Source organism: Vigna radiata, chromosome 1, assembly GCF_000741045.1.
Source record: "Vigna radiata var. radiata cultivar VC1973A chromosome 1, Vradiata_ver6, whole genome shotgun sequence".
Lineage (NCBI taxonomy): Eukaryota > Viridiplantae > Streptophyta > Magnoliopsida > Fabales > Fabaceae > Vigna > Vigna radiata.
The window spans coordinates 9,251,291-9,264,220 of NC_028351.1; the positions used below are offsets into that span (position 1 = coordinate 9,251,291).

The 12,930-nt window shown below is 32.9% G+C and overlaps 1 protein-coding gene across 2 annotated transcripts in view; it reads left to right on the forward strand.

Moving 5' to 3' along the window:
* Positions 1–12,930, forward strand: part of LOC106757003 (TMV resistance protein N-like) — a 25,579-nt gene that overhangs the window by 1,380 nt on the left and 11,269 nt on the right. The window contains exons 2-6 of one of the 2 annotated variants that reach the window (XM_014647432.2): positions 4,271–4,590; positions 4,698–5,811; positions 6,141–6,422; positions 6,511–7,245; positions 7,342–7,984. The exons of the other annotated variant lie outside the window; for it this stretch is intronic. Coding sequence (XP_014502918.2) covers positions 4,271–4,590; positions 4,698–5,811; positions 6,141–6,422; positions 6,511–7,245; positions 7,342–7,980 — 3,090 coding nt within the window. The 3' untranslated portion in view covers positions 7,981–7,984. Of the gene's footprint in view, positions 1–4,270; positions 4,591–4,697; positions 5,812–6,140; positions 6,423–6,510; positions 7,246–7,341; positions 7,985–12,930 lie in introns of those variants that run through there. 2 annotated transcript variants of the gene reach the window in all.

Genomic DNA, 12,930 nt, shown 5'->3' on the forward strand with positions numbered 1-12,930 from the left:
TATAAAACTATAAAATTTTAAAATTTTAAAATTATAGAATTATATATGGTTTTCACATTTATTTTATTAAATACAAATTACTGTTTTTCTTTCTAATTACAATTGAATCTTAAATCTCTTTCCTATCTATAAATAATTCTATTTGTGTTTTTTTCTCTTGTTCATTATACTATTTTTTTTAAAAAGGTGTTCATAAGATTTAGAGATTTTTTTGCACTTTAAAAATTCTTTGTTGCATTCAATTGATCCGCCAGGATGTTGTATCTTAAGAGGATAACCCATAATATTATGTGTTGCTCTGTATAGTATGTTGGGAGAGTAACACATAATATTATGTTTTGTCCTGTACACTGGTGGTGACGTTTTGTCTTCAATGTTCTATTTGTTATAAAAATTATTTGAGTTGATTAATATTTTTTTAGGAAGTTTTTGACACCATTTTGACACTGTACACGTGTCAAGATGTGATTGGACGATTTCAAATTAAAAAATAAACTTTGGTTTTTTTCTTTTAAATATATTTTTGCCTCAACTTTTTTAATTTGAAATCGTCCAATCATATCTTGACATGTGTACAATGTCAAAATAGTGTCAAAAAATGGTGTTAAAATATCATTGTCCATTCTTTTATACATATCTCTCTCTTTTTTTATACACCAATTATTCTAAATAATTGTATGTACACAGAGAAATTTCGAAGAACTTTGATGAAGACCTGTCTTGTAACGTATAATAAGGATTATGCATGATGTTGACTTTTGTGAGAAGAAAGAGGAAAAAAAGAGAATTTTCTATGAAATTCATTCCTATAATAATTAACACTGCTGTGATATTTCCAATGTTGATCCTTTTTCAGAACATTTTAGAATAACCTCAGTTTTTAAAAGAGATTAATACTTTTAGCAAAAATAATTTTTGATGAGAAAAAACATTGTAGAATAAGAATTTAAAAGTAAATACTTATTTTATCACTAACATTGGAGATTATTTCGACAAAGATATATATGAACGCATCTTCCTTTTTCTTTTCCTTTTGACTATTATGAAGGCAATTCAAGAGTCTATGATTGCCATCACTGTGCTCTCTCATAACTATGCTTCCTTCTGCTTAGACTCAATAGTTATCTATCTGTAGAGGACTCACTAAAACAAATTCAAATAATAATTCGTAATTCATATGCTATTTAAATCACATTCTAGTACAAAAAAATGGACAAAGTTCCACACAAAGTTTAAAAGCAATGACAAGAGCATTTTATTAAATATTATTTAATTTTGTCAAAGATTGAAAAATGAGTATATGTTAACATGAATACGGACTCTCAAGGTTCAGTGGTCCTGCTATTTGTTAAATCTAACGCGTTGCCGTAGCCTAATTGAACACTTTTATTCCACAATTCTGTTTTTTGACCAACAAAAGATGGAAATTGATTACAGAGACTGCTATGATCGGATTTTTAGTTTGATTAGTATTCTAGACCTATATTTAAAGTTCAGATAAATTATTTTTTACTTTCTAAAATATTATTCAGTGGATAGAGTTTTAAATTGATAGAAAAATAAATATAAGCTGTGTAATAATAAATGTATAATGTTTTTAGAGTACGTAAGTAAAAAGAAAAGAAAAATTAAGATTGAAAACAAAACTAAAAAACAAATAGTAAGTAATAAATGTGACAAAGAAACAATTATTCTAAATAAATCACTTGTGTAAAAGTAAATATTTTTCATTGCTGGAAATATAGTTTCGAAAGACTATATATATATATATATATATATATATATATATATATATATATATAAAAGTAAAATAATAGTGCAAACAAATATTTTAAAACCATTATGAATAAATGTGCATTACATAAATTAAACTCAATCAAACAAATCAATTTAAACCGAACGGTTTGGATAGATAGAATTAATAAGGCTTAATACTTGTTTTGGTCTTCCAAAGAGGGAGAATGTTCAAACTGATTCTACCTTTTTTAAAAGTTAAAAATTATTCGTTGTGAAAAAATGAATCAAGTTAATCCTTTTTGCTTACAGCGTCAAAAATGTAACCGTGCAGCTGCCCTCCTGGACAAAACATAATGACTTGTCCAGTTTATGTGATTGCGTGGCACTATGAGGTTAAAGTTGAGAAAAAAAATATAGATTACGTGGCAATTTTATGATAGAGGTTAAAAGAAGAGGGGTTTAAGTTTGGGTTCGTCGAACTTGGTCCCTGAGTTGAGGAAAGTGTTTCTGGAGATAAGAATGATTTCTTCTCAAGGGTGTTCTTAGTATTCCAATAGATGGGACAAAGGACCTTCATGTTCGTCCCATGGTGGTGGTGATTGGGGACTTGGTGACTGTGATGATAGAGGGAATTGAGTACTTGGTGGTGTCTGTGATGGTAGTGTTTGGTCCATTGGCACTGAAAATAACCTAACTAGTTATTTGAAGATGAATACTAAGGAATAGTTATCCCAACCATTAGCTTACCATAAAAAGTTTCTCGACCACTTTTTTCTGACACGGAAATTGAACTCCTCCACTTCTCAAATAAATGATTTTTTTTTTACAAATTTGTGATATTTCAAAATTTGGAGGATCTTAATGATTGAAGATATTGTGAAAAGTAATAATTAATAATCCTCTAAAGAAATAAAATTAATATTACATAAATGAACAGTTCAGAAATGGATGACGGATTTTTATTTGGAATGCAGAATAGAGAATCTGACTTCAGTAAGACAAAGAAGCAGATTGACTGGAGAGTTGTTTACACTCCTGAATCTGAACGGTCTCAAAACTATGTGACAGGATAGTTTCATGGATAATAGTTTCTACAAAGCTATGTGATAGGAAAATTCACACTTTCATCGAAGACAAACTTCAAAGCGGAGAGGAAAGCACTTCAAAAAGCAATTGAAGAGTCTAGGATGTTGTGCTCTCTCACCATTATCCTTTTTTTTTTTTCTTGGATGAACTTGCAATTATAAAATTATAAATTTATAAATATATAAATAAGATGTTTATTTTTAAGTTTTTGAAAACTATTTTGGTATAATAAATTATTATTTTTTTGTTTTTTTTCATGTTTTTTTTTTATAATCATCTTAATCGTGTAACTAAATGAAAAGATTTCAACAAAGTGAGAGAGCTGTAACAATATGTATTTGCTCTTTTGAAAATTTCAGTTTTCTGATAATGTGAATATATAACTTGTTAAATTCAAAACATGCTTTATAGACTACGATAATATAGAAATTCTTAGTGGTTAATTATCATTTATATAATTTTTATTTAATAATTTTACATTATTAAAAGATATGTTACATCACTCAAACAAGCAACACACATTGGTTAAATATCGTAGTTTTTCTTATGAGCATTGAACTTGTTTTTCCTCATAATTGAGGTACATGTTCTTCAATCTTCCAGTATTTTTGCTCGAAACAATAATTTAACAAAGTAAATTTCTTTTAATTAAAGCAAAAAGTGTCTTTGCATTGATATAATCGGTTAAATACAAATGAAAATATAACACGAATTACAGATATGCGAAGCTGAATGATAAATCCAAGGTGATCAATAAACATTCTTCTGATATAACAATAAGCTCAAATATGGCTGTAAAGAGCTTCATCCATATTTGTAATAACTTACCTCTATTTGACCGTAATTTTCATCAGCATCATTATTAATCTAATTAAATTACAGCAACATTTCCTTCTTTTCTATTTATAAGATCAACATATGTCTAAGAAAAATGGTTCATTATTTGATAGAAACAAATCTATATATATATTATTATACTTTATAATAAATTTATGCTTTATTATGTGTAAATTTAAATGCCGATTATTTTAAATAATTGAAAGTATTTATCATGGGAAATTTGTAAGAACTTCTGGTAACGTAGAGTAGGGGTTATGCAGTGTTGACTTTTGAGAGAAAAGAGAGGAGAGAAGAGGAAAATTTCCAAAAGTTTCACGCGCTTTGACTAACAACAGGACCAGCTAATTACTGTTTGGCACTTGATTCTGCATTACCTTACTTTTCACTCTTCTAATTTCATGTTTATATAAAGTTTGATTCCATTTACAGTCCCAACACGCTAACAACTATCATTCCAGAGTTTGTTCTAATGGCAACTCTTAGTTCCCGTAGATTCACGTACGATGTGTTCCTCAGCTTTAGAGGGGAAGACACTCGTTATGGTTTCACTGGTTATCTCTACAAAGCTCTCTGTGACAGGGAACTTCACACTTTCATGGATGATGAGGAACTTCAAAGCGGAGAGGAAATCACACCAGCACTTCTGAAAGCAATTCAAGAGTCCAGGATTGCCATCGTTGTGCTTTCTCACAACTATGCTTCTTCCTCCTTCTGCTTGGATGAACTTGCAACCATCCTTCACTGCCAGAGTGAAGGGCTGTTGGTTATACCAGTGTTTTATAAGGTGGATCCTTCTAAAGTCAGACATCAGAAAGGTAGTTATGAAGAAGCATTGAAGAGGTTCGAAGGGCAGGAGGAGAAGTTAAATAAATGGAAAATGGCTCTGCGTCAAGTTGCTGACTTGTGTGGCTATCACTTCGAAGATGGGTACCCACCTTACTAATCTTTTTATTTTATTGAAAATTAGTATACTTATCAAGACATGTTTACAATGCTTCTAGTTTAACTTANTTAAACTTTAATGTTTGGAACAGGAATGATTACAAGTATAAGTTTATTGGGAGCATTGTTGAACGGGTTTCCAGGGTGATTAATCGTGTTCCTTTAAAGGTTNCGGATTACTTAGTTGGCCTACCGTCACAGGAGCTGAAAGTCAAGAAACTTTTGGATCTTGGATCGAATGCTGTTGTCCACATGATAGGGATCCATGGAATGGGTGGGTTAGGAAAAACAACACTTTCTCTAGTAGTTTATAATTCGATTGCTGATAATTTTGATTGTTCATGTTTTCTTCATATTGTAAGAAAAAAATCAAACAAAGATAGGCTAGAAGACCTCCAAAGCATCCTTCTTTCAAAAATGGTTANAGAGGAGAATATCATGTTAACAAGTTGGCAAGAAGGAGCATCAATGATACAGCAGAGGCTGGGGCGAAAGAAGGTTCTCTTGATTCTAGATAATGTTGACAACAGANAGCAGTTAGAAGCATTTGCTGGAAGAGCTGATTGGTTTGGTCCCGGCAGCAGGGTTATCATTACCACTCGGGACGAACAGCTGCTAAAATCTCATCAGATCGAAAGAACTTATAAGATGGAGGAATTGAATGACAATGATTCTCTTCAATTGCTTAAATGGAATGCTTTCAAAAGGGAAAAAGTTGATCCAAGTTACGAGGACGTGTTGAAACGTGTAGTAACTTATGCTTCTGGTCTTCCATTGGCTTTAAAAGTAATAGGTTCCAACTTGTACAACAAAAGTGTAGAAGAATGGGAGTCTGCGATTGAACATTACGAAAGAATTCCTAACGATGAAATTCTTGAGATACTTAAAGTAAGCTATGTTGCTTTGGGGGAAGAAGAAAAAAGCGTCTTTCTTGACATCACCTGTTTCTTTAAAGGAAGTAGTTTGGAAGAAGTTGAAGGTATACTTCGTGTTCTTTATGGTAACAACATGAAACATCATATTGGCGTGTTGGTGGATAAATCTCTCATAGATTTTTGGACGGATGATGAAGATTATATTGTTATGCACGACTTGATTGAGGACATGGGTACACATATTGACCAGCAAGAGTCACCCAAAGAGCCAGGGAAGCGGAGGAGATTATGGTCAGAGGAAGATATTCTTCATGTTTTCAAACACGACAAGGTAAGTAAGCTTCATCAATGACTGATGTACTTTCTTAGCTTGATTTAATATTTTTATGTCATCTGTTCACATCAGAGTATTTTTTTTTTGGAAAATAATATTTTTATACCAATTTTTGATACTATTTTGACATTGCACACGTGTCAAAACGTGGTTGGACAATTTCAAATTAAAAAAAGCTGAGACAAAGGCATACTTAGAAGAAAAAAATCAAAGTTTTTTTTTTAAATTTGAAATCGTTCCATCACATTTTGACACGTGTGCATTGTAAAGTTCTCTTAACACGTGAATTTTTTTTGGATGTGTGAATGTGACTTTTGCATTAACAGGGTACTAGCAAAACTGAAATCATAATACTGGATTTCAAGCAAGAAAAAACGCTAGAATGGAATCGCAACGCCTTCAGAAGAATGAAAAACCTTAAAATACTTATCATTAGAAATGGTAAATTTTCCAAAGGTCCCAATTATTTTCCAGAAAGTTTGAGATTACTGGAATGGCATGGATACCCTTCAAATTCTTTACCATCAAATTTTGATCCGAGCAATCTTGTGACATGCAAGCTACCTTACAGTCATTTTACGTCATTTGAATTCCTTGGCTCATCAAAGGCAAGCTTAAAGAGTGTTTTCCTCATCTTGTAAATTATTAAAAACAATATAAATATCTTAACTTTTTTTCTCTTTATTTTCTTTGCAGAAATTCGAGAATCTATCTGTCTTGAATTTTGACTGGTGCAGATTTTTGACACATATACCCGATATGTCTGATTTCGTAAATTTGGAGGAAGTTTCATTTGAAGGATGTGAGAGTTTAGTTGCAGTTCACGACTCAATTGGTTTTATGAGTAAACTTAAAATATTGAATGCGGAAGGTTGCATAAAGCTTATGAGTTTTCCACCTCTGAACTTGCCCACTCTTGAAAGATTAAAACTTTCAGATTGTTCCAGTCTTGAGAAATTTCCAGAAATACTAGGAAAGATGGAAAACATAAAGAAACTTCGATTGGCGGGTCTTCCCATTAAAGAATTGCCACTGTCGTTTCAAAATCTTATTGGACTCGAAGAGTTAGTCTTGTCATGTGAAATTGTTCACTTGCCTAACTTTTCTACTTTGAGTGTTACTGAAGATAACGTAGGCTCAATGGTTCCTTCAAAGTTAAAGCGGTTTTCAGCACAGTCTTGCAACCTGGATGATAACTTCTTTTCGGCAGGTTTCATGTGGTTGGCACAAGTGTGTGAATTAAGTCTACAGAAAAATAATTTCAAACACCTTCCTGAATGTATCAAAGAATTTCACAATCTCAAGCACCTTGATGTGACTCATTGCAAACATCTTGAGGAAATCAGAGGGTTTCCACCAAAATTAGAATCTTTCAGTGCACCAAACTGTATATCTTTGAGTTCCACCAGCTTAGACATGTTGCTAAATAAGGTTTTGTCTTGCTTTTGAATTTTTTGATTGATAATACGTAGTGCTTTTAATGTTGGTAAGCTAATGAGTTCTTTATGAATTATGTATGACTAACAGGAACTATACGAAGCTAGAAAAGCTACTAACTTCAAGTTTCCAGGAGAAATTTTTCCAGAGTGGTTTGATCTGAAGAGCAGTGGACCTTCATGTTCTTTCTGGTTTCGTAATAAGTTTCCTGCCAGAGTTCTTTCTCTTGTTATTATACATATGAATAAATATGATAACTTAAGTATCTTTCACCCTGAGGTGCGCATTAATGGGAAATGGCAAACAGGCGGAGGCCACTATTTGAAGGAGCAGACGAAATTTGAATTCGATCTAACATACCTCTGTGATGTAAAAATGTATGGTAATTTGCTTGAACAACCTTTAGAAAAGGAATGGAATCACGTGAAGGTTACATATCGTACTCTGTCAAGGGAGTCATGGATTAAAGCAACAGGAATCCATATATTCAAAGAGGAAAACAACATCATGGAAGACATTCGGTTTGATGATCCTTATATCATGGAAGACATCATGGAAGAAGAAGAGGAAGAAAAGGAAGAAGAAAAAGAAGAGGAAGAAGAAGAAAACAATAGGTTTAAGAACAATAGGTTTGTTCACGTGCAAAATTTTCACAGACCTTTTTCTTTTTATTTTCGTGCTTTTATTTTTTACTTTATTTACCAGCCTCAGCACCAACCCAGGGTATGAATGAGATATTTCTATTTTTGTTATATATATATATATATATATATATATATATATATATATATATATATATATATATATATATATATATATACATATATTTAAGCCCAAACTGTTTAATAATAATTGCTTTGATGGTCACAAATCCAACTTGTTCCATCTTGAGCTTGATCATGTATATACGTTCATGATTTTAGACATTTACAACCTCTTCAGCTTTTATATAAAGAGTTGTTTTTCTAATTTCTAAATTATTTATTATAATCATAACATTATATTAAATTTTCATGAGTAAAAAATGTACCTAATACACATCTTAAATATATTAAAACTCATAAAGTTTACATTTGTGTATAGAACCTGTTATAAAAATATTAAGACTTAATTATGTTTTAAGTTTCTTATTGAGAAACTTTAATAAATTTTTGTAGTCTATTCAATATATAATAAAAAAATTGTTAACCAGATGATAGGGTTATTAAATGACTTATCTGTTTATTATCTTGTCACCTTGTTTGTTGAGTTTTTGTCATACATAATTCATCATATTAAAAAGTCATAATTAGTAATTTTAAAATTTCAGATTTCATATTTTAATAATGGGTTAAATATGTTTTTAGTCCATAAACTATCAAGCAAATTTGTTTTTAGTTCCCCTTTCAAACTAAGCTACATTTTGGTCCTTCTCCTTTAGAAAACTTTACTTTTTCGTCCTAAAAAATGTAACGGTATTAAAATGAAGCTGAGATGGCTAACGTTTGACCACGAGGTAACATTTTTCCTTCCTAACTTTTGTCACGTTGGTATTTTTTAATGTAAAGTGGGAACGTTGGTTTATTAAGTTGATTGGTAAAGTGTGGTTCAAAGTGTGGTATGAATGCACTAGTGCAAAATTGGGCTTCAACGTCACCCCTTAGACGTCGGTTCGAGTCACCCCTTAGACGTCGGTTCGAGGGTGGATCGACGCATATTAATGACCGGTGGCATTTTCGTAAATAAGTTGGCTATATAGACGTCTATTTAGAGATCCCCGATGTCTATAACATTATAGACGTCCCCCCCCCCCCCCCCAAAAGGACGTCTATAGGTCTGACAGGTAAGTGAGTAGTCAGTCTATCTTGTCAAGGACATGTCGGTTATACGGGACACCGACGTCTATATGTCTGAATTTCCGCCACCTGGACGTCGGACCCCGCCAGTATGACGTCTATATGTTTGACAGTAGGTGAAAAGTCATTTTTTTTCGCCATTTAGACGTCTAATCCCCCAACACCGACGTCTATACGGTACTATAGATGTCAGTGTCCCTTTACCCGACATCTATGGTCTGACAGGGTAGGTTAAAAGTCATTTTTTTCTACCATGAAGACATCCTAACTCACCAACAGACCTCTATACACGTCGGTTACCATGACATCCGACGTCGACATTGACGTCAAATTAGTAAGGTCTCGGACGTAAATTCGATTATAGACGTCAGTTTCCTTCCCAACAGACGTCTCATTTCTTGTTAAATGACCCATCACGAACCAGTTTTGCCTTTCAGGTGCGTTCAAACTCTTTTCAACCATTTAAAACTTCGTTTTTGATCTGTTTGATCTCATTTGAATTGATTAAAATAAGCTTTTCGTTGTGTTTTGGTGCAGTTTTTCTCGTGTCTTTGTGTGGCATAGTACACCTCTTCCCTTTGCTAGCTTCCTCGTAAGAAAAATTTGTGTTTTTATGGATCTTCCATGGCATTTCAACCTGAAGCCGAACCTAGGTGGTTGCCTACTTCAACTCCTACCGCTAATGAAAAAAGAAAATGGTGTCATCGTAGGTGGTTGCCTACTTCCACATTCAGCTCAATATCCTCGTAAACGATCTCGCGTTGATCGGGAGGACCGGTTGAGAGCGATGTAGAAGATGTAGATGCAGACGATGACGATGGAACCCCACCATCAACATACCCCCAACCCTCGCCGCTAAGCTCATCGGTCGACCAAGTAGAAGAAGACATCACCTGAAGATAAGGGAAGATCGGTAAGAGAACTCTGAGAATGAAAAGGACGTGAATGAGGAGGGCCTTATCCGCCTATTTATAGCCGACAAAGACGGTTTCGTGGACTTATCGTAGCCGCTCATTGGCGTGAGATCTCATGGTGGGGATAAGACGACTCTTCAAATCCAGCCTTGATAGATAGATAGATCAATCTGGACCCTTCAAGAAAAGTTAATCACACGGCTGACAAGTTGTAACCTTTCGAATTCAACCGACGTGATGAGGCAAGATCGAGAACGGACGGTTGCGACGGTCCAAAGTTTGGGGCTCATAGAACCCCTTCGCTTGCAATGCCGCTCGAGGCTTGGGAGGCTTATGTAGTGCAGGGAGGTGACCGATCGGTCGGGTCCGGGGCAAGGGGCAGTAAGACCGGTCGGTCGGGAGTCGAAGAACTGAAAAAATGACCGAGCAATGAAGGAGCATTGAAGGCAGTGTTAAAAGGTAATTAATGGCCTTAATGAGTGAATATTGCATACAGGGAAACAGAAGATATGATAGTTAAAGGCAGTTAATGCCAAGTATTGGGCCTAATGCCTACAAATATAGACTTAACAACCAAGTAACTCACTTTTGATCTAATCAGATACACATTCACTTTTTTGTGACCCTGCTGACTTGAGCGTCAGAATGTTTCCCTGCAGGTCACAACCATTCGGCATCGAGGAAGAGATTTCTAGTAGGCGTTTTTATTTTGAGATAGATTAAGTAGTTGTTTTTATGCCTTAATACATCCATTGATCCTCATATTTGTGTGAAAATCTCAGTTTGGTCCTCAAGTTTTGAACTGTCTCAATTAAGTCATAATTTTTGTAAAAATGCAGACATTTTACCCTAACCGTTAAGTTGTCTCAAACGACGTTAGTTGATGCCGAGATAATTTTTTTATTTTAGGCTTAATCCCTCTCTTGGTCCTTATGTTTGTGTGAAAATCTCAATTCGGTCCTCAAGTTTTGAACTGTCTCAATTGGGTCATAGTTTTTGAGTTGTCGACAACGGCGGCATTTTTTAGTTTGAGAGGAAGAAAAGGTGTGAGTCGAGGGGTTTGAGGGTGGAGGAATGAGTGAAATGTGATCAGTGATTGGAAGGAAAAGGAAAGACCATAGCCACGTGGATTTAATGATTTTAAAACAAAAAAAGAAAATTACAGCTCAGTTCAAAGTTAACACCGTCTCAATACACTTAATGGTTGGGGTAAAATGTTATAAAATGTTTGCATTTCATAAGGACTTGAGAAAAAACTTGAGGATCGAACTGAGATTTTCATACAAATATAAGGACCAAGGAAGGAAGTAAGCCTAAAATAAAAAATTCATCTCAGTATCAATTAACACCGTTTGAGACAACTTAACAGTTAGGGTAAAATGTGTGCATTTTTATAAAAATTATGACCTAATTGAGACAGTTCAAAACTTGAGGACCAAACTGAGATTGACATACAAATATGAGGACCAATAGAGGTATTAAGCCTTGTTTTTATTTTGAGTTAGTTATATTTTGTTTTTAATTTGTACTTAATCCAAAACTATTTGCACTTATTTAAAAATTGTCAAAGTTTAATGAAAACAACTATGGTGAATTGAAGAGTTCAATTATAGTGTGGGTTACTTTTTTTTTTTTTAATTGTTTTTATGTAGTATAAGTTTCTTTTAAGGAGGAAACGGTTTCTCCTAGCAGGGTGTGTAATTTTGTTGTTTTGGACAGGGTCTTTTTTTATAAAAAGGATTTACTTCCTTGAATGTTTTTGAATTCTTTCTTAGTTTCCTATTTCCTTAATTCGAAGTGTTAATTTATGTTGCATTATAAGATCTGAATGTTTAATTCTTATATTAGATCAGAAAACAGGTTTCTTCATCATATTGTTTGCTATAAAAATTATTTGAGTTGATTAATATCTTTTTATCCATATCTCTCTTTGTCTAGTTGTCTTTTATTTTATTTATCAGTTTTGTAACACTTCCTTTGAGAAAACTTTTCATAAAAGAATTGCCAGTTTCATTTCAAAATCTTACTGGACTCCATCACTTAAATAGCACTGTCTTGACGTATGCATTGTCTGATTTTATTATTTATAGATGAAAGGGGTGGAAATAGGTCAAATCAAAAAGCCAATATAGTGGAAGATTTGTCCATATAGGTGATAAAATCAACAAATGATTTGTTTAATTTTGAAAACATAAAAAAGACAAAAAAAAAATATATCGGTTAGAACTCAATAGAGCCAAGTGCAATTTCTCCTATATTTTTTTCATTTACAGGATTTGAATCTACTCTTTGCTTCAAGAAACTCAAACAATGTCACTCAAACAAAACAACATATATTAATTAAATCTAGTAGGTTTTTTTTAGCATTGTACTTGTTTTTCCTCATAATTGACATGTTCTTTAATCTCTAAGTCATTTTTTCTTGAAACAATCATTTAACACAGTAAATTTCTTTTAATTAAGGCAAAGAGTGTTTTGCATTGATATAATCGGTTGAATATAAATGGGAATATAATACAGATTATAGATATGCAAAACTGAATCATATCAATAAACATTTTTCTGATATAACAATCAATTCAAATATAACTGTAAAAAGTTTCATCCATATTTCTAATACTTTAACTCTATTTAGACCCAACTTTCATCAGTATCACTAAATCTAATTAAATTACAGTTCCTTCCTTTCTATTTATAAAACCAAATTGCGCATCATGGTTTGATAGAAACCGATCTGTTTATATATATACTTTATTATAGGTTTAAACCTCTTTTTGGTCCCTAAGTTATGAGCGGATGTTCAGTTTAGTCCCCGCTTTTAAAAATGTAAACCTTTGGTTCCTAAGTTATAAAAAATGTATAAAATGAGTCCTTTTTTTATGTCCATGATCAAAGTACAAAGAGCAATCTAAAGTGCTGTTATTTTTAAG